The 26,869-nt window shown below is 42.1% G+C and overlaps 1 protein-coding gene across 1 annotated transcript in view; it reads right to left on the minus strand.

Moving 5' to 3' along the window:
* SLC4A9 (solute carrier family 4 member 9) overlaps positions 1-26,869 on the minus strand; it is a 1,224,185-nt gene that overhangs the window by 895,360 nt on the left and 301,956 nt on the right. Inside the window, exon 8 of the mRNA XM_077265989.1 lies at positions 16,820-16,933. Within this exon, the coding sequence (XP_077122104.1) occupies positions 16,820-16,933 (114 nt within the window). The remainder of the gene's footprint in view (positions 1-16,819; positions 16,934-26,869) is intronic.

The raw sequence follows: 26,869 nt of genomic DNA on the forward strand, positions 1-26,869 counted from the left end.
TAGATTCAACAAGGTGCTGGAAGCATTCCTCAGAGATTTTGGTCCATATTGACATGATGGCATCACACAGTTGCCGCAGATTTGTCGGCTGCACATCCCAAAGATGCTCCATACAAGGCAGGATGGATCCATGCTTTCATGTTGTTTACGCCAAATTCTGACCCTACCATCCGAATGTCGCAGCAGAAATCGAGACTCATCAGACCAAGCAACGTTTTTCCAATCTTCTACTGTCCAATTTCGATGAGCTTGTACAAATTGTAGCCTCAGTTTCCTGTTCTTAGCTGAAAGGAGTGGTACCCGGTGTGGTCTTCTGCTGCTGTAGCCCAAAGTTCGACGCACTGTGCTTTCAGAGATGCTCTTAGGCCTACCTTGGTTGTAACAGGTGGCGATTTGAGTCACTGTTGCCTTTCTATCAGCTCGAACCAGTCTGCCCATTCTCCTCTGACCTCTGGCATCAACAAGGCATTTCCACCCACAGAACTGCCGCTCACTGGATTTTTTTTCTTTTTCGGACCATTCTCTGTAAACCCTAGAGATGGTTGTGCGTGAAAATCCCAGTAGATCAGCAGTTTCTGAAATACTCAGACCAGCCCTTCTGGCACCAACAACCATGCCACGTTCAAAGGCACTCAAATCACCTTTCTTCCCCATACTGATGCTCGGTTTGAACTGCAGGAGATTGTCTTGACCATGTCTACATGCCTAAAATGCACTGAGTTGCCGCCATGTGATTGGCTGATTAGAAATTAAGTGTTAACAAGAAGTTGGACAGGTGTACCTAATAAAGTGGCCGGTGAGTGTATATACATATATATATATATATATATATATATGCTATGCATACTACCTCTCTCCGCATGTATATGCTCTATGCATGTGTCAGTATGTATGTGCTCTATTCTTTTGCATGATTTGTCGCACTTAAATGTTTCAGATCACCAAACAAATGTAAATATTAGACAAGGATAGCACAAGTAAACACAAAATGCAGTTTTTAAATGATAGTTTTTATTATTAAGGGAAAAAGAAATCCAAATCTACACAACCCTGTGTGAAAATGTGATTGCCCCCCCCCCAATAAAACATAAATTAACTTTGGCTTATCACATCTTTTGAAAGCAGACATCAAGTTCTCTAGCCACACCAGGTCTAATTACTGCCACACCTGTCCTGCATGACAAACTGAAGTAGACCAAAAGATCCTCTAAAGCTAGACATCATGTCGCAATTCAAAGAAATTCTGGAACAAATTAGAAACAAAGTAATTGAGATCTAGTGTTTAAAATGTAATAAATCCATTTCTAAAGTTTTGGGACTCCAGCAAACCACAGTGAGAGCCATTATCTACAAACATGGAAAAAACATAGAACCGTAGTGAAACTTCCCAGGAGTGCCTAGCTGACCAAAATTACCCCAAGAGTGCAGCAACAACTCATCCAAGAGGTCATAAAGGACCCACAACACCATCCAAAAAACTGCAGGACTCGTTTCCCTGAGTTAAGGTTCATGTTCATGACTACACCATAAGAAAGAGACTGGGTAAAAATGGCTTACGTGGCAGAGTTCCATGGCAAAAAACACAGCTGAGCAATAACAACTTAAAAGCTCATCTCAGTGTTGCCAGAAAACATCTTGATGATCCCCAAGATTTTTGGGAGAATACTCTTTGGAATGACAAGACAAAAATTGAACTTTTTGGAAGTCCCATTGTTATGAGTCAAGTTCCCGCCTCTGCACAGGGGGAATCTCAGGCCATCTCCGCTGCAGTCTCCCATTCTTCTCCTGCCGCAGTGGAGCCTGCTCAGCGGAGACGTCAGTCCCAGCGTCTCGCTCAGTCTGACTCTGTGCAAAGGGTTACTGCTGCTTTTCCAGCTTCTGCCATTGAAGCCAGTGCTGGGCAGCGGCGAGCAGATGCTTTTGGGACTAAGTCCTGCTTTTCTCCTTCTGAGCATGCCCAGGGTAAGATCTCTCATTGGAGATCGAGGGTCACATGCTTGGATACTACAGCAAAGCCCATTGGTTCTCCAGGAAGGTCCTGAAGGTGCTCAGGCTCTGTGGCAGCCTCTCATTGGTCCTGCTAGGAAGGTCTTGTACTTGCTGCAGCTATATAAGGTTCGCATGACTGCACGGCCATGCGCTAGTATCAATGTAAGTTATGGGTTTTGCGCCAATGTGGTCACGCTTGTGTGGATTCAGGGACCCGGTTGAAATAAGCCACCTAGAATACTGGCTCCTCCAGTGAGGAGATTGTGTGTATGGTTTCAGGGCCCCGGCTGAAATAAGCCACCTAGAATACCGGCTCCTTCGGTGAGGAGATTGTATGTTTGCCTCCTTGACTGCGTGACCACAAGCTGCTTTCCGCTCAGTAGTTACTGTGTATTCCTGTGGAGTTTAACAGGACACAGCTCTTTCTTTGTAGCGACTCTGTGAAGCAACAGAGATCGCTTCTACCACCATATAGTGCCGCCGTTTGCCAGCAGCAGGTTCTTTTCCTGCACGGTGGACCCCGGGCTGCGAACGCACCAAATAACATCTCTATATTTACTCGGTGCGTTCCGCCAGCCCTAACACCCATTACATCTGGCATTGAAGCAACACATCATTTTAAAAATGGAACATCATACTAACAATAAAATATGGTAGTGGTAGTGTGATAGTCTTGGGCTGTTTTGCTGCTTCAGGACCTTGAAGACTGGCTGTGGTAAATGGAACCAAGAAATCTGCTATCTACCAAAAAATCCTGAAGGAGAATGTCTGGCCATCTGTTCGTGACCTCAAGCTGTATCGCACTTGGGTCTTGCACCAAGAAAATTATTAAAAACACTCCAGCAAGTCCACCTCTGAATGGTTTAGGAAAAGGAAATTTAAGGCTTTGGAGTGGCCTAGTCAAAGTCCTGAAATGTAATCTGATTGAGATGCTGTGTCATGACCTTAACCCCTTTATGATCTTGGGATTTTCCATTTTTCCGTGTTCGTTTTTCGCTCCCCTCCTTCCCAGAGCCATAACTTTTTTATTTTTCAGTCAATTTGGCCATGTGAGGGCTTATTTTTTGCGGGACGAGTTTTACTTTTGAACAACATCATTGGTTTTAGCATGTCGTGTACTAGAAAACGGGAAAAAAATTCCAAGTGCAGTGAAATTGCAAAAAAAGTGCAGTCCCATGCTGGTGTTTTGTTTGGCTGTTTTGCTACGTTCACTAAATGCTAAAACTGACCTGCTGTTATGATTCTCCAGGTCAGTCCGAGTTCATAGACACCTAACATGACTAGGTTATTTTTTACCTAAGTGGTGAAAAAAAATTCAAAACTTTGCTAAAAAAAAAAAAAAAATTGCGCCATTTTCCGATACTCGTAGCGTCTCCATTTTTCATGATCTGGGGTCAGTTGAGGGCTTATTTTTTGAGTGCCGAGCTGGCGTTTTTAATGATTCCAATTTGGTGCAGATACGTTCTTTTGATCGCCCGTTATTGCATTTTAATGCAATGTCGCGGCGACCAAAAAAACATAATTCTGGCGTTTCGATTTTTTTCTTGTTACGCCGTTTAGCGATCAGGTTAATGCTTTTTTTATTGATAGATCAGGCGATTCTGAACGTGGCGATACCAAATATGTGTAGGTTTGATTTTTTTTTATTGATTTATTTTGATTGGGGCGAAAGGGGGGTGATTTAAACTTTTATATTTTTTTTATTTTTTTCCCCTTTTTTTTTTACTTTTTTTTTTTTACTTTTGCCATGCTTCAATAGCCTCCATGGGAGGCTAGAAGCAGGCACAGCACGATCCCCTCTGCTACATAGCAGCGATCTGCTGTTTGCTGCTATGTAGTAGAAAATCAGGTGTGCTGTGAGTGCCGACCACAGGGTGGCGCTCACAGCTGCCGGGGATCAGTAACCATAGAGGTCTCAAGGACCTCTATGGTTACAATGGAGAAGCATCGCCGACCTCCGATCTTGTGACGGGGGTCGGCGATGCGCTCATATCCGGCCGCCCGGCCGGATGCGGTAATTAAATGCCGCTGTCTGCGTTTGACAGCGGCATTTAACTAGTTAATAGCGGCGGGTGAATCGCGATTTCACTCGCCGCTATTGCGGGCACATGTCAGCTGTTCAAAACAGCTGACATGTCCCGGCTTTGATGCGGGCTCACTGCGGAGCCCTGCATCAAAGCAGGGGAGCTGACCTCGGACGTACTATCCCGTCTGAGGTCAGTAAGGGGTTAAAAAGGTAGTGCATGTTCGGAAACCCTTCAATATAGCTGAATTACTATAATTCATCAAAGATGAGTGGGCCAAAATTCCTCGAGACCATGGCAAAAGACTCATTGCCAGTTATCGCAAATGCTTGATTGGAGTTGTGTCTGCTAAGAGTGGCTCAACCAGTTATTAGGTTTAAGGGGCAATCACATTTTCAAGCAGTAACCTGTAGGTTTGGATTTATTTTTCCCTTAATATTAAAGACCTTCATTTTTCTTGTGCTACCTTTTTTTAAAATGTAAATTTGTTTGATGATTTGAAACATTTAAGTGTGACAAACATGCAAAAGAATAGGAGATGAGGAAGTTAAACATTTTTAACACAACGGTATATTATAATGCAGGCTTTCACAGCAGTGCAATACAGAGGCAATAACCCAGGTTAGTCCAACTTAAAGTGAACCTGTCATCAGGTTTGTGCTCAGTAAACTACAGTGTCAGGTTGGCACTGTCATACTGATTAAAATGATACCTTGAATGATGAAATCCATCTTGTGGTGTTGTCTAATCTTTATTTGCAGTTGTCTGTTAATGAGATTCATGTGCTTCAGGGTGGGCCTGTGGGTGGGGCTTTATGTGGTGTTCTGCTTATATAAGCATCAGCATGGGCTTATGACAGGTTCATTTACCTGCACCCTATTTTACATATATATACACTGAGAATACTGTATATATTATTGTTTGAAAAAAAAAATAACATTTATTATGCAGGCGCCAGCGGTGGCACCAGCGCTGTAGCATGATGCGATGTATAATATGCATATATTCATTTTATTATGGCCATTTTTTTTCAGAAAACAAAAAAAATCATTAAAATGGTGCTGGCGGCTGCGCCTGCGCAGCAGCATTTATCATGTTCTGATAGATACTACTGCCAGCGCCATTTTGATGGAGGCAAATTTTTTTCTGTAACAAAATAGCGCCGGCAGGATAATCAAAAAGGAAATTATGTTGACAGATCACTATATTAAGAAAAATATTATCAAGTAAATTGTATTTTTTTTATAATACAGTGATCTGTCAACATCATTTGTTTTCCTATTTGATTACTAATATAAGACAATACCCTATGTTTAGGGACTTATGCCACACTATGACCAAGAACGCATAGTTTTAAATGAATCAGTTTGGTGCATTTCCCTGGTCTCTGCATTTTTTACCATCATGGAACTTTTAAAATTATTTTTCAATAAATATGTTGTTTTTAATTTAACCTTCTCAGACTTGCTGCTGGACACCTTTTCACTATTTGTCTTCGCTCCTGCTTCTGACACAGGCTTGCATGTCTTTGCACTGCCAGAGGATTTCAATTCACTGGTCAGCAGGATAAACTTCATTTTTTTCTATGTTTATATGTACGCAGGTGCTCTGTGTATATAGTTATGGTTGAAAGTGTTGGCACCCTTGAAATTGCTCCAGAAAATTAAATATTTCTCCCAGAAAATTATTGCAATTACAGATGTTTTGTCATACATATGTTTATTTCCCTTGTGTGTATGGAATGACACAAAAAACAGAAAAAAAAGCAAATTGGACATAATTTCATAAAAAACGCCAAACATGGGTTGGACAAAATTGATGGCAACATTCCAAAATTGTGGGTAAACAACTTTGTTACAAGCATGTGATGCTCGTTCAAACTCACCTGTGGTGTGGTAACAAGTGTGGGCAATATGAAAATCCCACATGAAACCAGAAAAAGGGGGAGAAGTCGACTCATTTTTGCATTGTATATCTGTGTATGCGCCTCACTAAACATGGAGACCAGAAAGAGAAGAGAACTGTTTGAGGACTTGAGAACTAAAATTGTTGAACAATATCAACAATCTCAAGATTACAAGTCCATCTCCAGAGATCTTGATGTACCTTTGTCCACAGTGTGCAACATCATCAAAAAGTTTACAACCCACAGGAATGTAGCTCCTTTGCCTGGAAGTAGATGGCAGAAAAAAAGAAAAAAAAAATTGATGAAGGGTTGCTAAGCAGGATATAGTGCAATGGATGGAGTCCCAATCAAGTTCCAAAGAATTTTAAGCTGTCCTGCAGGCTCAGAGTGCATCAGTGTCAGCACAAACTATCCATCAACATATGAAAGAAATGAAACACAAGGGCAGGAGACCCAGGAGGAACCCACCGCTGACAAGGAGAAATAAAAAACTTAGACTCCAGATTGCCAAATGTATGTGAGTAAGCCTAAATCCCTCTGGGAAAGTGTCTTGTGGACAGATAAGAATAACTACAATGTGACTGGCATGAGACACAGGAAGAGGAAGTTCTGCCATCTTAAGGTCAGTCTGCAGCTAATGAGAACAGGAAGAGGATGTGCTGGAGAGAAATTGACAACATCCTCTGGTGGAAGCACCTCACTGAGACCAGAGCAGCGGCAGATTGGAGCTGAACTTGTCAGTGACCAGAACCTGTCCAGATGTAAGAAGATTTCCAGGAAAGGCTGGGATAAAGCCTATAGTTAGATAGTTAGGTATATTAACTGTTCAGGACATGTTTATTGCCAAAATCAGCATACAGAACTTTAAGATTTGTTGCACATTTCATGTTTATTCCATAACTAAGAATATTATACCTAGGTGCCGAAACGGTGTGCAACGGACCCCAGGTCAAACTTGAATTTCATTTTGTTTCTGGAGAGAGAATTTCTGTGGAACATTATAATACTGGACAATTGTTCAACTTCGATAGACTTAGTTCACTGCTAATTCGATGATACAGATGGTTAATATTGGGGTATTTTCAATATAATTGAGGATGGACTACTCCTCTGAGTTTATTGAGATTATATCGGGACGGAAGAGGAGTATTTGGTTCAGGAACATGTGGCGTTGCGCCTACTGTTTGTGTTGGGGAACTCTCGCTTGGCAGCGGATTAATGTAGTCAGGCACAGTTTTTCACACAAAACAGTCCATGTGGTTTATTTAAGTGTCATAAACCGCTCCATAAGCCAGGTTGCACATCACCAGCTTACACATATTCCATTACTTTATCATGTATGGCTTTACAAAGCATTCACTAGTCAAGCCTGTATCTTTCCAGTCACCGGGTGACTGCACAGTTCAGTAACTGGCCTTTGTCAGAGCACATAGTTCTTTCCCGATACCCAGGGTTACCTCTCAGGAGCTCTTGCTCCACAGGCTGACTCCTTGTCAGTCCTGGCTTCACCAGCACAGAAGCCGTCCCAGGCTCTGCAGGTACATGGTCTCACCAGGTGATTCCAGGAAGTCTCCACTCACAGGCGCTTCCAACACTGACCATCCAGGTCCATGGTCTCTCCACATGCTCTTTAGGAAGTCTCTACTCGCCGGAGCTTCCAACACACACCTTACCTCTTTCAGGACCTACAACACAGACCATTCAGGTCCAAACACTCTCACAGGACCTTCCAGCCCAGAACCATTCAGGTCCATACACAGGAACCATGTGACCCACACCCTGGTCACATTATCAAGCTGTAACCACTCCCATAGATGGGTAGTGTGTGTGGCTAGTCCAATCTGCCCAGCTCTTAAACTAGCCCTGCCAGCCTCCCTCTAAAACAACACAATTACTTGTGGGACTACAGGTCCCAGAACAACCTTACTTCAGGCTGACAGCGCAGAGCATCTTCCTCTGCGACACACATACTGGTCAGTCACAATAATGCCGGACTTTGTCTCATCACCATAGTTATGCCTTCGACTGCCATGCATTCCTATGGCCTCAATACGCCTCCATGCGTATTCTGGGGAGACCATACAGCACTCCCCACCTGTGAGAGGGGTCACTGCATCACATATTCCCCTCTCTGTTCAATCCTGTAGGGTTGAACATTTGTCACACACCAGGGGTCTCAAGACCGGGTACCCAAGTCACCTTGCCCTACCAGTCGAGAAGACCGTCTCAGTCGGTTTTGAGCGTCATACATCACACCCTTGTTAGGTTTTCGCCACCCCCAGCGGTCAAGATGTAGGCCTTGAACTTTGGCCCTTAATTCACAGTCTGTCTGTGTCACCAGACCTTTAGTCACCACACTTTCTAAGTGTGCCCTTTTACCTGACCTTTCTCTTCATTGCTGCCACCCACAGTTGGTGCGATCATGAGACCCGTCGAGCCTGCCATGCATTCCTATGTCCTCAATAGGCCTCCATGCATATTCTTGGGAGACCATACAGCGCCCCCTACCTACAGTTAGGTCCATATATATTTGGACAGAGAAAACATTTTTCTAATTTTGGTTATAGAGATTACCAAAATGAATTTTAAACAAAACAATTCAGATGCAGCTGAAGTTCAGACTTTCAGCTTTCATTTGAGAGTATCCACATTAAAATTGGATGAAGGGTTTAGAAATTTCAGTTCCTTAACATGTGCCACCCTGATTTTAAAGAGTCCAAAAGTAATTGGACAGATTCAATAATTTTAAATAAAATTTTCAGTTTTAGTACTTGGTTGAAAACCCTTTGTTGGCAATGACTGCCTGAAGTCTTGAACTCATGAACATCACCAGGCGCTGTGTTTCTTCTTTTTTGATGCTCTGCCAGGCCTTCACTGTGGTGGTTTTCAGTTGCTGTTTGTTTGTGGGCCTTTCTGTCTGAAGTTTAGTCTTTAACAAGTGAAATGCATGCTCAATTGGGTTGAGATCAGGTGACTGACTTGGCCATTCAAGAATATTCCACTTCTTTGCTTTAATAAACTCCTGGGTTGCTTTGTCTTTATGTTTTGGGTCATTGTCCATCTGTTGTATGAAACTACGACCAATCCGTTTCGCTGCATTTGGCTGGATCTGAGCACACAGGATGTCTCTGAATACCTTAGAATTCATTCGGCTGCTTTTGTCCTGTGTCACATCATCACTAAACACTAGTGACCCAGTGCCACTGGCAGCCATGCATGCCCAAGCCATCACACTGCCTCCGCAGTATTTTACAGATGATGTGGTATGCTTTGGATCATGAGCTGTACCATTCCTTCGCCATAATTTTCTCTTTCCATCATTCTGGTAGAGGTTGATCTTGGTTTCATCTGTCCACAGAATGTTCTTCCAGAACTGTGCTGGCTTTTTTAGATGTTTTTTAGCAAAGTCCAGTCTAGCCTTTTTATTCATGATGCTTATGAGTGGCTTGCACAGTGCAGTGAACCCTCTGTATTTACTTTCATGCAGTCTTCTCTTTATGATAGATTTGGATATTGATACGCCTACCTCCTGGAGAGTGTTGGTCACTTGGCCGGCTGTTGTGAAGGGGTTTCTCTTCACCATGGAGATTATTCTGCGATCATCCACCACTGTTGTCTTCCGTGGGCGCCCAGGTCTTTTTGCATTGATGAGTTCACCAGTGATTTCTTTCTTTCTCAGGATGTACCAAACTGTAGATTTTGCCACTCCTAATATTGTAGCAATTTCTCGGATGGTTTTTTTCTGTTTTCGCAGCTTAAGGATGGCTTGTTTCACCTGCATGGAGAGCTCCTTTGACCGCATGTTTCCTTCACAGCAAACCCTTCCAAATGCAAGCACCTCACCTCAAATCAACTCCAGGCCTTTTATCTGCTTAATTGAGAATGACATAACAAAGGGATTGCCCACACCTGTCCTTGAAATAGCCTTGGAGTCAATTGTCCAATTACTTTTGGTCCCTTTAAAAACAGGGTGGCACATGTTAAGGAGCTGAAACTCCTAAACCCTTCATCCAATTTTAATGTGGATACCCTCAAATGAAAGCTGAAAGTCTGAACTTCAACTGCATCTGAATTGTTTTGTTTAAAATTCATTGTGGTAATGTCTATAACCAAAATTAGAAAAATGTTGTCTCTGTCCAAATATATATGGACCTAACTGTATAAGACGGGTCACTGCATCACAAATAGAAGTAAATGTTTGTAAGATTGTAAACTGCTGTGCTTAAACAAAGGCGAGCACACACAGTGGGAGAAATAAGTATTTGATCCCCTGCTGATTTTGTAAGTTTGCCCACTGACAATGAATTGAACAGTCTATAATTTTAAGGGTAGGTTAATTTTAACATTGAGAGATAGAATATCAAAAATAAAATCCAGAAAATCACATTGTATAAATTATATAAATATATTTGCATTTTGCAGTGAGAAATAAATATTTGATCCCTCTGGCAAAAAAGGCTTAATACTTGGTGGCAAAACCCTTGTTGGCAAGCACAGCAGTCAGAGGTATTTTCCAGTTGATGATGAGGTTTGTGCACATGTCAGGAAGAATTTTAGTCCATTCCTCTTTGCAGATTAAGATTTTGAGGCTGTCGCTTGGCAACTCAGAGCTTCATAGAATCATAGAATGTTAGAGTTGGAAGGGACATCCTGGGTCATCTGGTCCAACCCCCTGCTCAAAGCAAGATTCACTAAATAATCCCAGACAGATGTCTGTCCAGCCTCTGATTGAAGACTTCCATGGAAGGAGAAGTCATCACCTGTCTGTTCCACTCATTGATCACCCTAACTGTCAAAAAGTTTTTTCTAATATCTAATCTGTGTCTCCTCCCATTCAGTTTCATCCCATTTCTTCTAGTCTTTCCTTGTGCAAATGAGAATAAAGATGATCCTTCTAAAATGTGACAGCCCTTGAGTTATTTGTAGACAGCGATTAAGTCTCCTCTCAGTCTTCTTTTTTGCAAGTTAAACATTCCCAAATCCTGTTACTGTTCCTCTTAGGACATGGTCACCATTCTCGTCGCTCTTCTCAGAACTTGCACCAGTTTATTGATGTCTTTTTTAAAATGTGGTGCCCAATACTGGACACCATATTCCAGATGAGGTCTGACCAAAGAGGAGTAGAGGGCAATAATAACTTTGTGTGATCTAGATGTAACACCTCGAGGTCCTGGTTGTTACAGTGGCATTGCTTTCCTCATGGGGAGAGTGATGTCACACATGGAAGCGAGGGAAGATCTTCTTTATCAGGTAACACAAGCATACAACATGTTCACACTCCAGGCCAGAAGGAGGAGCTCTGATCCAGCTTGTGGGTGGCTCCACTAAATGTATATTCTGGTCTGGATGGAAAGTGGTCAGTTCCTGTCAGAAGGGAGAAACAGAAGGCAGACAGCAGACTGGAGCAGTATGAGGCAGAGAGAAGTGTGAGGGGCCGTGCAGCCACGAGGGTGCTGCAGCTCCTAGATAGAGAGAAGAACACATTGTAGTGAGTGTGCAGGAGAGCGGAGCACAGGAGAGAAAGAACTGGGGAGAATAGCTGTGACTGAGCTAACTCCTTGCAGAGCGCAGACATTGGTAGCAGGAAGACTGAGGGTGTGTCAGACTCCACGAGGCACACCAGAAACCAGCAGGACAGCTGAACTACACATCACCTGTCCGCCCTATCACCAGAAGACACAGTGGTGCATAGAGCCCGGGTCATGATAGAGACCTTGTAAAAAGGCTTGAGCCACCTGTCATACAGGTTAGTGTCCTACCCTTTAAGAAGGACAGAGACAGTGAAGACCTTGACAGAAGCCACAGGCAGCAAGGGACTACACCACCACGCTAGTAGGAAGGCTTTTAACTTCACCTGGTAAAGGGGCTGCTGAACTTGCTTCCAAGCCAGCTGGACCCTTCCTATACCTGTGATCTGGTGCCCTGGACTGTGGCTGCCTGAAGTCTTCAATAAACCAGGTAAACAGACTGCAAACCTGTGTCCTCGGTTTCTTACTGCACCACTCACGATCTTTATCTACACACCGGGAGCCCTGGGGACCCAACTTTACCTGTGGGAGGTTATACAATCTTAGCTGCCATAACATCACCACAGTGGACCCCTTTAAGCAGTGTTGGTTATCCCTGACGGAATACCACAGGTGTCACAAACACAAACCCTATTCACAAAACGCCTTTAAAGACTTTCCCTTATACTTGGGTGCCCAGGGCCACAGACCGGGTCGCCGCCACTGTGGCATCCCCTTTAAGTACCGGACCCGGTACTTAGGACCCCTAGGCCCTGGCAGGTGTCACATTGACTGTATGCTTCTCTTAATACATCCCAGAATTGCATTTGCATTTATTGCTGCTGCATCATACTGTTGACTCATGTTCAGTTTATGATCTATTAGTATACCTAAGTCTTTTTCACATGTGCTGTTGCTTAGCCCTATTCCTCCCATTCTGTTTATGCTTTCTTCATTTTTATTGCCCAGATGTAGTACTTTTCATTTTTCCTTGTTAAAAACCATTTTGCTAGTTGCTGCCAACTGCTCCAGTTTATTTATATTTTTTTGAATCCTCTCTCTCTTCCCTTGTATTAGCTATCCCTGCTAGCCTTGTGTCATCAGCAAATTTAATCAGTGCACCCTCAATTCCTTCATCTAAATCATTGATAAAGATGTTGATCAATACAAGGCCCAGGACAGAACCCTGTGGTACCCCACTTGAGACATTCTTCCAACTGGATGTGCAGCCATTTACGACCACTCTTTGGGTCCGATCACTAAGCCAGTTATGAATCCACCTAACAGTTGCCTTGTCCATTCCATACTTAGTCCTTTTTTCAATAAGCATGGTGTGAGATACTTTTTCAAATGCTTTGCTGAAGGGAAGATATATTATATCTACAGCATTTCCCTTATCCACTGAGTCAGTGATTATGTCATAGAAGAAAATTAAATTAGACTGACATGACTTACTAGTTACAAACCCATGCTGACTCTGGTTAATCACTTCATTCTTATCCAGGTACTTACATACATGCTGTTTAATTTGTTCAGAGATCTTTCCTGGTATAGAAGTCAGGAAACTCCCTCGATAAGTTTTTGATGGGATTAAGGTCTGGAGACTGGCTAGGCCACTCCATGACCTTAATGTGCTTTCTTTTTGAGCCACTCCTTTGTTGCCTTGGCTGTATGTTTTGGGTCATTTTCTTGCTGGGACACCCAGCCAAGACCCATTTTTAATGTCCTGGAGGAGGGAAGGAGGTTGTCTCTCAGGATTTTACGGTACATGGCTCCATCCATACTCCCACTGATGTAATTAAGTAGTCCTGTGCCCTTAGCAGAGAGACACCCCCCAAAATAATGTTTCCACCTCAACGTTTGACAGTGGAGAAGGTGTTCTTTGGGTCATAGGCAGCATTTCTCTTTCTCCAAACATGGCAAGTTGAGTTAATGACAAAGACCACAATTTTTGTCTCATCTGATTAATTGAGTCTGTGGACAGGAGTCTTTTATAAAGGTGACTATGTACAGCTGTCTTTAATGGAGGCAACAAGTTGATTAGTGCGTCTAACTGGTCTGTAGGAACCAGAACTCTTAATGGTTGGTAGGGGATCAAATACTTATTTCTCACTGCAAAATGCATATACATTTATATAATTTATACAATGTGATTTTCAGGATTTTATTTTTGATATTCTATCTCTAAATGTTAAAATTAACCCACCCTTAAAATTATAGACTATTCATGTCTTTGTCAGTGAGCAAACTTAAAATATCAGCAAAAGATCAAATACTTATTTCCCTCACTGTACATTACACTCATATAATTTATCCAATCTCCAGGGTATAAACAGGTAACGGGCAACCGGTTTTGGCAGGCATGCCAGTAGGTAGATTTATAGAAAATACAGTTGATACAGATAGTTTGGGTGCCGTGCTATGCAACACAGGTGTTTCAGCTTTCTGGCTAAATGTCTGTACAATGTTTTTTTTTATTGTTTTCCATTGTCTGGTTAAATTACTCTCATAACTAACTAAAGTAGTTGTGGAGAGTGGACAGTGTAGGAGTTGTTTTTTCTCTTCTGTGACTCTGCTGTATCCTGAAGAATACCCCCACGGTACACGACTTACAGAAGCTCAAAGATGTTTTGGTGCTGTTTTGCTGCCTTTGGCACTGGGTGCCTCAACTGTGTGCAAAGCATCATGAAAGCCTGGTTTCTGTCCTATTTGAGCCATGCAGACAAGGATGGGGGTGAGGAACCATGCATACTAGGATGGGGATGAGGAGCCATGCATACCAGGATAAGGATGAGGGGACAATGTATTCCCGATTTATACTGGAGTCAATAAGTTTCCCCAGATTTTTGTGGCAAAATTAGGTACCTTGGCTTTTACTCAGGTCAGCTTATACAGGAGTATACACAGGGTGGGCCATATATATATATATATATATATATATATATATATATATATATATATATATATATACATATTATATACAGGTCCTTCTCAAAAAATTAGCATATAGTGTTAAATTTCATTATTTACCATAATGTAATGATTACAATTAAACTTTCATATATTATAGATTCATTATCCACCAACTGAAATTTGTCAGGTCTTTTATTGTTTTAATACTGATGATTTTGGCATACAACTCCTGATAACCCAAAAAACCTGTCTCAATAAATTAGCATATTTCACCCGGCCAATCAAATAAAAGTGTTTTTTAATAACAAACAAAAAAAACATCAAATAATAATGTTCAGTTATGCACTCAATACTTGGTCGGGAATCCTTTGGCAGAAATGACTGCTTCAATGCGGCGTGGCATGGAGGCAATCAGCCTGTGACACTGCTGAGATGTTATGGAGGCCCAGGATGCTTCAATAGCGGCCTTAAGCTCATCCAGAGTGTTGGGTCTTGCGTCTCTCAACTTTCTCTTCACAATATCCCACAGATTCTCTATGGGGTTCAGGTCAGGAGAGTTGGCAGGCCAATTGAGCACAGTAATACCATGGTCAGTAAACCATTTACCAGTAGTTTTGGCACTGTGAGCAGGTGCCAGGTCGTGCTGAAAAATGAAATCTTCATCTCCATAAAGCATTTCAGCTGATGGAAGCATGAAGTGCTCCAAAATCTCCTGATAGCTAGCTGCATTGACCCTGCCCTTGATGAAACACAGTGGACCAACACCAGCAGCTGACATGGCACCCCACACCATCACTGACTGTGGGTACTTGACACTGGACTTCAGGCATTTTGGCATTTCCTTCTCCCCAGTCTTCCTCCAGACTCTGGCACCTTGATTTCCGAATGACATGCAAAATTTGCTTTCATCAGAAAAAAGTACTTGGGACCACTTAGCAACAGTCCAGTGCTGCTTCTCTGTAGCCCAGGTCAGGCGCTTCTGCCACTGTTTATGGTTCAAAAGTGGCTTTACCTGGGGAATGCGGCACCTGCAGCCCATTTCCTGCACACGCCTGTGCACGGTGGCTCTGGATGTTTCCACACCAGACTCAGTCCACTGCTTCCTCAGGTTCCCCAAGGTCTGGAATCGGTCCTTCTCCACAATCTTCCTCAGGGTCCGGTCACCTCTTCTCGTTGTACAGCGTTTTCTGCCACATTGTTTCCTTCCAACAGACTTACCATTGAGGTGCCTTGATACAGCACTCTGGGAACAGCCTATTTGTTGAGAAATTTCTTTCTGGGTCTTACCCTCTTGCTTGAGGGTGTCAATGATGGCCTTCTTGACATCTGTCAGGTCGCTAGTCTTACCCATGATGGGGGTTTTGAGTAATGAACCAGGCAGGGAGTTTTTAAAAGCCTCAGGTATCTTTTGCATGTGTTTAGAGTTAATTAGTTGATTCATAAGATTAGGGTAATAGGTCGTTTAGAGAACCTTTTCTTGATATGCTAATTTATTGAGACAGGTTTTTTGGGTTATCAGGAGTTGTATGCCAAAATCATCAGTATTAAAACAATAAAAGACCTGACAAATTTCAGTTGGTGGATAATGAATCTATAATATATGAAAGTTTAATTGTAATCATTACATTATGGTAAATAATGAAATTTAACACTATATGCTAATTTTTTGAGAAGGACCTGTATATATACACATACATACACACACACACACACACACACATGTATGTGTATATATACATATATTGTCTTTTTTTTTTTTCATTTTAAAAATTACAAAAAAGAAAATGGGCCAATACAAAAGTTTGGGCACCCTTGGAGATTTGTTTGCTCAGATGACTTTGAAGATAAGCGTCAGACTTAAAATTAGCCTGTAAGGGTTATGGCTTATTCACTATCATCATTAGGCCGTATGATTCAAATTTCCCAGCTTCATAAATTTGAAGCATCGTTGTCTGGAATAACAGTGACAGGTGCCAGAAGTTGGTTGACTCTATGCAACATAGATGTGAAGCAGTTCTAAAAATGGTGGGTATACGACTAAATATTAGGTTAGTGATTCACAGATATGCTAATTAGTCATAAAAAATAATACTTGTTGTGAGTTCGTGAAGACAAATGCAGACACTGCTATTTTGTAGAACAGCCCAATGTTCATTTTTTTTTTTCTGAAAGCAGTTAAAAATTATATACATTTTTCTTCATGTTTTGAATTAGAAAACAGTGTGCAGTGTTCCCAATGCATGAAAATAAAAATGAATATAAAGATTTTGTGATTAGCTCATGTTTTTGAACATACTGCTATTATTTTGAACACTACTGTAGGTCACATGGGTCTTTGATTCCATTTTGTGCTGCAATGCGCTATGATTATCACAGACTAGCACATGTCATCACACATTTGTACACCACCAACTTCTTATCATAGTTTGGATACAATACAACAAATATTCCATTGATGTTTTTTCTATGAAGGTACTTACTTGGTTGTTTTTAGAAGTTCTTCGCTTACATGTGGATGTCCATGTGCTAATTTCTCGGTTTCATTGGGTTTTCCATTGCAGTAATTTTTTGATTCTCTTTGGAGTATTGCTTGCCTGTTAAAAGTGTAGAAGAGGATCCATCACCATGTTTCAAAATACAAACCCCGTTCATTTTTGTTAAATAAACCTCTTAGTACTTGATCTCTTGTACTTACTTATAATAAAAATAAATAAATATAATATAATAATATAAAAATAAATCCATGTCAGAATGGCATAACAATCCTTTCTGAAAATATAATCCCACTAAGCTTGATTAAGCCTTATTGTACCTCCTCCCTACAGCTGCTGTGGACTCATAATGCTCAGTGTAAGCAACAGTTAACAGACTCAAATGTGATCACATACCCCTAGAGTACCCCCAAACAGAGAGCAACAAATAAAGAACATGATGTTTTGTCCTCATGTGTCACTGAACAAAGCTTTATATTACTACTGTTTGGTAATGGATTTAAATACCTCACAATTAGTGTTGAGCATTCCGATACCGCAAGTATCGGGTATCGGCCGATACTTGCGGGTATCGGAATTCCGATACCAAGATCCGATACTTTTGTGGTATCGGGTATCGGTATCGAAACAACATTAATGTGTAAAATTAAGAATTAAAATAAAAAATATTGCTATACTCACCTCTCCGACGCAGCCTGGACCTCACCGAGGGAACCGGCAGCGTTCTTTGCTTAAAATGCGCGCTTTTACTTCCTTCCGTGACGTCACGGCTTGTGATTGGTCGCGTGCCGCCCATGTGGCCGCGACGCGACCAATCACAGCAAGCCGTGACGTAATTTTCAGGTCCTCAATGCCTAATTCTAGGCATTCAGGAATTTAAAATTACGTTCCGGCTTGTGATTGGTCGCGTCGCGGTCACATGGGCGACCAATCACAGCAAGCCGTGACGTAATTTCAGGTCCTCAATGCAGAAATAGGCATCAGGACCTGAAATTACGTCACGGCTTGCTGTGATTGGTCGCGTCGCGGTCACATGGGCGGCACGCAACCAATCACAAGCCGTGACGTAATTTTAAAAATGCGCGCGTCTCCTGCCTCCCGTGACGTCATGGCTTGTGATTGGTCGCGTCGCCCATGTGACCGCGACGCGACCAATCACAAGCCGGAACGTAATTTTAAATTCCTGAATTCCACCAACAACTTGCAAGTGGCCACATCAAGTAGCTTTTCTCATGATTGCATACACCTAGCTATGAAGTTCAAAGCTCAATGAAGTTACAAAACCAAAAAAGTGCTTTAGTAAATCAGTAAAAAGTAGGTAGGAGAATATAAAACAAGAAAATGATAAGGGTGCCCATACTTATGCACCTGTCAAATTTTGTTTGAATGCAGATTGCACATTTTCTGTTAGTACAATAAACCTCATTTCAAGGCAGAAACATTACTGTGTCCAACAGTTATTAGATATATGAAACTGAAATAGCTGTTGCAAAATAAACCATTTTTATAAAACATTAAGCTTAAGATTAATAGGGGTGCCCAAACTTTTTCATATGACTGTATATATATATATATATATATATATATATATACTAGACTGTGGCCCGATTCTAACGCATCGGGTATTCTAGAATATGCATGTCCCCGTAGTATATGGACAATGATGATTCCAGAATTTGCGGCAGACTGTGCCCGTCGCTGATTGGTCGAGGCAACCTTTATGACATCATCATCGCCATGGCAACCATTATGACATCTACGTCAATACTGTGCCCGTCGCTGATTGGTCGAGGCGAATTCGCGGCAGACTGTGCCCGTCGCTGATTGGTCGAGGCAACCTTTATGACATCATCGTCGCCATGCTGTGCCCGTTTGCTGATTGGTCGAGGCCTGGCGGCCCCGACCAATCAGAGACGCAGGATTTCCAGGACAGACAGACAGACAGACAGACGGAAAAACCCTTAGACAATTATATATATAGATATATATATATATATATACTGTATATATATATATATATATATATATATATATATATATATGTATATTTATATATATATACACACTGCTCAAAAAAATAAAGGGAACACTAAAATCCCACATCCTAGATATCACTGTATGAAATATTCCAGTTGTAAAGCTTTATTCATTACATAGTGGAATGGGTTGAGAACAATAAAACCTTAAAATGATCAACGTAAATAACAACTAATATCCCACGGAGGTCTGGAGTTGGAATAATGCTCAAAATTGAAGTGGAAGATGAAGTTACAGGCTGATTCAGCTTCAGTGGAAATGCCTCAAGACAAGAAAATGATGCTCAGTAGTGTGTGTGGCCTCCAAGCCTGTTTGATCTCCCTATAACACCTAGCCATGCTCCTGAAGAGGCGGCGGATGGTCTCCTGAGGGATCTCCTCCCAGACCTGGACTAACCATCTGCCAACTCCTGGACAGTCTGCGGTGCAACGTGATGTTGGTGGATGGTGTGAGACATGATGTCCCAGATGTGTTCAAACGGATTCAGGTCTGGGGAATGGGCGGGCCCAGTCCATAGCTTCAATGCCTTCATCTTGCAAGAACTGCAGACACACTCCAGCCACATGAGGTCTGGCATTGTCTTGCATTAGGAGGAACCCAGGGCCAACCGCACCAGCATTTGGTCTCACAAGGGGTCTGAGGATCTTATCTTGGTACCTAATGGCAGTCAGGCTACCTCTGGCGAGCACATGGAGGGCTGTGTGGCCCTCCAAAGAAATGCCACCCCACACCATTACTGACCCACTGCCAAACCAGTCATGCTGAAGGATGTTGCAGGCAGCAGATCGCTCTCCATGGCATCTCCAGATTCTGTCACATCTGTCACATGTGCTCAGTGTGAACTTACTTTCATCTGTTAAGAGCTCAGGGCGCCAGTGGTGAATTTGCCAATCCTGGTGTTCTGTGACAAATGCCAAGCATCCTGCATGGTGTTGGGCTGTGAGCACAACCCCCATCTGTGGACGTCGGGCACTCAGACCAACCTCATGGAATCAGTTTCTAACCGTTTGTGCAGAGACATGCACATTTGTGGCCTGCTGGAGGGCTCTGGCAGTGCTCCTCCTGTTCCTCCTTGCACAAAGGCTGAGGTAGCGGTCCTACTGCTGGGTTGTTGCCCTCCTATGGCCCCCTCCACATCTCCTGGTGTACTGGCCTGTCTCCTGGTAGCGCCTCCAGCCTCTCGACACCACGCTGACAGACCTCATGTGGCTAGAGTGTGTCAGCAGTTCCGGCAAGATGAAGGCATTGAAGCTATGGACTGGCCCGCCTGTTCCCCAGACCTGAATCCAATTGAACACATCTGGGACATCATGTATCGCACCATTAACCAACCTCATGTTGCACCACAGACTGTCCAGCAGTTGGCGGATGCTTTAATCCAGGTCTGGGACGAGATCCCTCAGGAGACCACTCGCCGCCCAGGCATTGTAGGGAGGTCATACAGGCACATGGAGGCAACACACTCACAACTGAACATTATTTCCTTGTCTTGAGGGATTTCCACTTAAGTTGGATCAGCCTGTAATTTGATTTTCCACTTTGATTTTGAGTATCATTCCAAATCCAGACCTCCATGGGATATTCATTTTGATTTACATTGATCACTTTTATGTTTTATTTTTCTCATCACATTCCACTATGTAATGAATAAAGATTTGTAACTGAAATATTTGATTTAGTGGTATCTAGGAAGGTATTTTAGTGTTCTCTTTATTTTTTTTGAGCAATGTATTTCTTATCGTTAGAAAAACCCAAGGAGCTGGAACAAAGACCCCTTTTTCTGTTGCATATTGTCTCATCAGGACGGAGTTCCCGTGCACCTGGAACGTGGTGAGCTGGCTTCATTTTCCTTTTGCACCTCATATTTCTTATCATTGCCTGGTTTGGCATTATAAGTTGATATGCATTCTTTTGTGTAAGACTTCTGTTTTTTTCATCAGCTCCTCTTATGAGACCTTTAGGGTACTTTTGTTTGCTAAAATGCTCCCTAAGAATCCCTGCTTGTAAAGTACAATCATCATTCTGGCTGCAGATTTGCTTGATTCTTTGGTATTGATTGAATGTTATTTTATCTATATTATCAAACCATTTATGGTAATGCCTTGCATCTACTTCTTTAAAAAATGTTTCAGTGATAAAACAAATGTCCCTCGTGTGAAATGGTTAGATCAAGAAAATTAATGCTATTGTAATTAATTATGGGAGTAAAATAAATTTCCCAGTTATTCCTATTCAGTTCTTCGAGGAAGTGGTGTAAATCCCTGCAATACTTTCAGTACGATGAATAAATCATCTACGAACCACTTGTAAAGTTTGATGAATATCAACTTGAGTGCCCAGGGCTAGGGTTGAGCGAAACGGATCAGACAAATTAAAAAATTGCCGACTTTCGGCAAAGTCGGGTTTCATGAAATTCGACCCGATCCTAGTGTGGGATCGGCCATGCTGTCGGCGATCAGCGCGCCAAAGTCGCGTTTCGTATGACGCTTTCAGCGCCATTTTTCAGCCAATGAAGGAGGACGCAGAGTGTGGGTAGCGTGATGACATAGGTCTCGGTCCCCACCATCTTAGAGAAGGGCATGACAGTGATTGGCTTGCTTTCTGTGGCGTCACAGGGGCTATAAAGGGGCTTGCACGCCGACCGCCATCTTACTTCTGCCGATCGTAGCATAGGGAGAGATTGCTGCAGCTTCATCAGAAGAAGGGATATAGTTAGGGAGGGAAGATTAACCCCCAAACTGCTTGCGCTGTTGCGATTTCCACTGTCCAATACCACCTTTTTTTGCAGGGACAGTGGAGGCTATATTTTTGTGCATCAGCTCTGTAGCTTATTAGGCTGCCTTATAAGGCTCACTGATAGCTGCATTGCTGTTTGCACGCTGCTGTGCAAACTAACTGCTTTTTTAAAAGCAAAAATTCTGTTTCTCCTTTCTGCACAGTTATATTGTTTATTTGTCCACACTTTTGTGTGCAGCAGTCCTTTTTATTGCTGCCATACCTGTCCTGAGATCATTGTAGGGAGATTGAAATTGTACTACAGTCCTTGTATTTTTTCACATATCTTCCAGCCACTTTCAGCCACTTACATTGCGTTGTTTTATACACTGGGCCTGAGTTTTGGTTCAGTCTCCCAAAAAAAAGGGAGATTCAGATTCTCACAAAGTGGATATATTTCAGTCCTGTTAGTTTGTCGTATATCATCCAGCCACTTTCTGCCACTTACATTGCGTTGTTTTGTACACTGGGCCTGAGTTTTGGTTTAGTCTCCCCCCAAAAAAGGGATATTAAAATTCTCACAAAGTGGATATATTTCAGTCCTGTTAGTTTGTCGTATATCATCCAGCCACTTTCTGCCACTTACATTGTGTTGTTTTATACACTGGGCCTGAATTTTGCTTCAGTTTTCCAAAAAAAAGTGAGATTCAAATTCTCACAAAGTGGATATATTTCAGTCCTGTTAGTTTGTCGTATATCAGCCAGCCACTTTCTGTCACTTACATTGCGTTGTTTTATACACTGGGCCTGAGTTTTGGTTCAGTGTCCCCCAAAAAAAAGGAGATTCAAATTCTCACAAAGTGGATATATTTCAGTCCGGTTAGTTTGTCGTATATCATCCAGCCACTTTCTGCCACATACATTGCGTTGTTTTATACACTGGGCCTGAGTTTGGTTCAGTGTCCCCCAAAAAAAAGGAGATTCAAATTCTCACAAAGTGGATATATTTCAGTCCTGTTAGTTTGTCGTATATCAGCCAGCCACTTTCTGCCACTTACATTGCGTTGTTTTATACACTGGGCCTGAGTTTTGGTTCAGTCTCCCAAAAAAAAGGGAGATTCAGATTCTCACAAAGTGGATATATTTCAGTCCTGTTAGTTTGTCGTATATCATCCAGCCACTTTCTGCCACTTACATTGCGTTGTTTTATACACTGGGCCTGAGTTTTGGTTTAGTCTCCCCCCAAAAAAGGGATATTAAAATTCTCACAAAGTGGATATATTTCAGTCCTGTTAGTTTGTCGTATATCATCCAGCCACTTTCTGCCACTTACATTGTGTTGTTTTATACACTGGGCCTGAGTTTTGCTTCGGTCTCCCCAAAAAAAGTGAGATTCAAATTCTCACAAAGTGGATATATTTCAGTCCTGTTAGTTTGTCGTATATCAGCCAGCCACTTTCTGCCACTTACATTGCGTTGTTTTATACACTGGGCCTGAGTTTTGGTTCAGTCTCCAAAAAAAAGGGAGATTCTAATTCTCACAAAGTGGATATATTTCAGTCCGGTTAGTTTGTCGTATATCATCCAGCCACTTTCTGCCACTTACATTGCGTTGTTTTATACACTGGGCCTGAGTTTTGGTTCAGTCTCCCCCCAAAAAAAGGAGATTCAAATTCTCACAAAGTGGATATATTTCAGTCCTGTTAGTTTGTCGTATATCATCCAGCCACTTTCTGCCACTTACATTGCGTTGTTTTATACACTGGGCCTGAGTTTTGGTTCAGTCTCCCAAAAAAAAGGGATATTCAAATTCTCACAAAGTGGATATATTTCAGTCCTGTTAGTTTGTCGTATATCAGCCAGCCACTTTCTGCCACTTACATTGCGTTGTTTTATACACTGTGCCTGAGTTTTGGTTCTGTCTCCCAAAAAAAAGGGATATTCAAATTCTCACAAAGTGGATATATTTCAGTCCTGTTAGTTTGTCGTATATCAGCTAGCCACTTTCTGCCACTTACATTGCGTTGTTTTATACACTGGGCCTGAGTTTTGGTTCAGTCTCCCATAAAAAAAGGGAGATTCAAATTCTCACAAAGTGGATATATTTCAGTCCTGTTAGTTTGTCGTATATCATCCAGCCACTTTCTTCCACTTACATTGCGTTGTTTTATACACTGGGCCTGAGTTTTGCTTCAGTCTCCCCCAAAAAAAGTGAGATTCAAATTCTCACAAAGTGGATATATTTCAGTCCTGTTAGTTTGTCGTATATCAGCTAGCCACTTTCTGCCACTTACATTGCGTTGTTTTATACACTGGGCCTGAGTTTTGGTTCAGTCTCCCTAAAAAAAAGGGAGATTCAAATTCTCACAAAGTGGATATATTTCAGTCCTGTTAGTTTGTCGTATATCATCCAGCCACTTTCTTCCACTTACATTGTGTTGTTTTATACACTGGGCCTGAGTTTTGCTTCAGTCTCCAAAAAAAAGGGAGATTCTAATTCTCACAAAGTGGATATATTTCAGTCCTGTTAGTTTGTCGTATATCAGCCAGCCACTTTCTGCCACTTACATTGCGTTGTTTTATACACTGGGCCTGAGTTTTGGTTCAGTCTCCAAAAAAAAGGGAGATTCTAATTCTCGCAAAGTGGATATATTTCAGTCCTGCTAGTTGGTTGTATATCAGCCAGCCACTTTCTGCCACTTACATTGCGTTGTTTTATACACTGGGCCTGAGTTTTGGTTCAGTCTCTCCCCCCAAAAAAGGGAGATTCAAATTCTCACAAAGTGGATATATTTCAGTCCTGTTAGTTTGTCGTATATCAGCCAGCCACTTTCTGCCACTTACATTGCGTTGTTTTATACACTGGGCCTGAGTTTTGCTTCAGTCTCCCAAAAAAAATGGAGATTCAAATTCTCACAAAGTGGATATATTTCAGTCCTGTTAGTTTGTCATATATCATCATCCAGCCACTTTCTGCCACATACATTGCGTTGTTTTATACACTGGGCCTGAGTTTTGGTTCAGTCTCCAAAAAAAGGGAGATTCAAATTCTCACAAAGTGGATATATTTCAGTCCTGTTAGTTTGTCGTATATCATCCAGCCACTTTCTGCCACTTACATTGCGTTGTTTTATACACTGGGCCTGAGTTTTGCTTCAGTCTCCCAAAAAAATGGGAGATTCAAATTCTCACAAAGTGGATATATTTCAGTCCTGTTAGTTGGTCGTATATCAGCCAGCCACTTGATGCCACTTACATTGCGTTGTTTTATACACTGGGCCTGAGTTTTGGTTCAGTCTCCCAAAAAAATGGGAGATTCAAATTCTCACAAAGTGGATATATTTCAGTCCTGTTAGTTTGTCGTATATCATCCAGCCACTTTCTGCCACATACGTTGCGTTGTTTTATACACTGGGCCTGAGTTTTGGTTCAGTCTCCAAAAAAAAAGGGAGATTAAAATTCTCACAAAGTGGATATATTTCAGTCCTGTTAGTTTGTCGTATATCAGCCAGCCACTTTCTGCCACTTACATTGCGTTGTTTTATACACTGGGCCTGAGTTTTGGTTCAGTCTCTCCCCCCAAAAAAGTGAGATTCAAATTCTCACAAAGTGGATATATTTCAGTCCTGTTAGTTTGTCGTATATCAGCCAGCCACTTTCTGCCACTTACATTGCGTTGTTTTATACACTGGGCTTCAGTTTTGGTTCAGTCTCCAAAAAAAAAGGGAGATTCTAATTCTCACAAAGTGGATATATTTCAGTCCTGTTATTTTGTCGTATATCATCCAGCCACTTTCTGCCACTTACATTGCGTTGTTTTATACACTGGGCCTGAGTTTTGGTTCAGTCTCCCCCCAAAAAAAGGAGATTCAAATTCTCACAAAGTGGATATATTTCAGTCCTGTTAGTTTGTCGTATATCAGCCAGCCACTTTCTGCCACTTACATTGCGTTGTTTTATACACTGGGCCTGAGTTTTGGTTCAGTCTCCCAAAAAAAGAGGGATATTCAAATTCTTACAAAGTGGATATATTTCAGTCCTGTTAGTTGGTCGTATATCAGCCAGCCACTTGCTGCCACTTACATTGCGTTGTTTTATACACTGGGCCTGAGTTTTGGTTCAGTCTCCCCCCAAAAAAGGGAGATTCAAATTCTCACAAAGTGGATATATTTCAGTCCTGTTAGTTTGTCGTATATCAGCCAGCCACTTGCTGCCACTTACATTGCGTTGTTTTATACACTGGGCCTGAGTTTTTCTTCAGTCTCCAAAAAAAAAAGGGAGACTTAAATTCTCAACAAGTTTATATACACCTTCTACATTGTTTTACAGTACCATATAACGGTTGTTATTTTGGTTAGATTTTCCAAAAAATGAGGAAGTCTGGTAGAAGAGCCCGTGGGCGTAGGTTGCCAGCTGGTACTGATGGTGGTGGTGGTGGTGCATCTGGTGGTAGTGGCAAAAGCACAATAGCACCTAAGACTGGAGGTGTTGAGCCAGCATCATCATCTGGCTACACAAGGCCTCGAAGTCTCCCTTATCTGGGAGTAGGAAAACAGCTTTTAAAGCCAGAGCAGCAGGAAAAAGTTTAGGCTTTCCTTGCTGACTCAGCCTCTAGCTCTATCGCCTCTTCAGAAAGTTCAAAATACAAAAGCAGCGAGTCGTCAGTGGATGCTCCCGGTCAGGAACAAGACGTTTCCTTGGGTCCTTCACCCAAACCAAAAGTGAAGGATGCGTCAGGCGACACTACAGGTTACTCCATGGAGCTCTTTACACATACCGTGCCTGGGTTAGAAAGGGAAATTGTTAACTGACCATTACAAGATGAATGGGACATGGAGTGCACTGATGCACAGCCACAGCTAGATTATTATGCTGTTCCATTGACTCAGATCACTACATTGCCCTTGCAGGGTACAGAGCCAGAATCTGACCCTAATGAGACTATGGTGCCCCGTCCCGAACGCTATAGCACCTTACACGGTGACACAGAGGAAGGTGCACATGACATTGAAGAAGAGTGATAGATGACCCGGTTGTTGACCCAGATTGGCAGCCATTGGGGGAAGAGGGTGATGCTGCCAGTAGCTCAAAAGCAGAGGGGGATGATCCGCAGCAGCCATCTACATCGCAACAGCTGTCATCTGGCAGGCCCGTATCAGGCCAAAAACGTTTGTCAAAAACAAAAACAGTTTTAGAACAGCGTGGCCATGTGGTGAAAGTAGCACAGCGTGCAATGCCTGAATAGGTATTCCATAGTAGGAAGAGTATAGTGTGGCAATTTTTTAA

The sequence above is a fragment of the Ranitomeya variabilis genome, chromosome 5, assembly GCF_051348905.1.
Source record: "Ranitomeya variabilis isolate aRanVar5 chromosome 5, aRanVar5.hap1, whole genome shotgun sequence".
NCBI lineage: Eukaryota > Metazoa > Chordata > Amphibia > Anura > Dendrobatidae > Ranitomeya > Ranitomeya variabilis.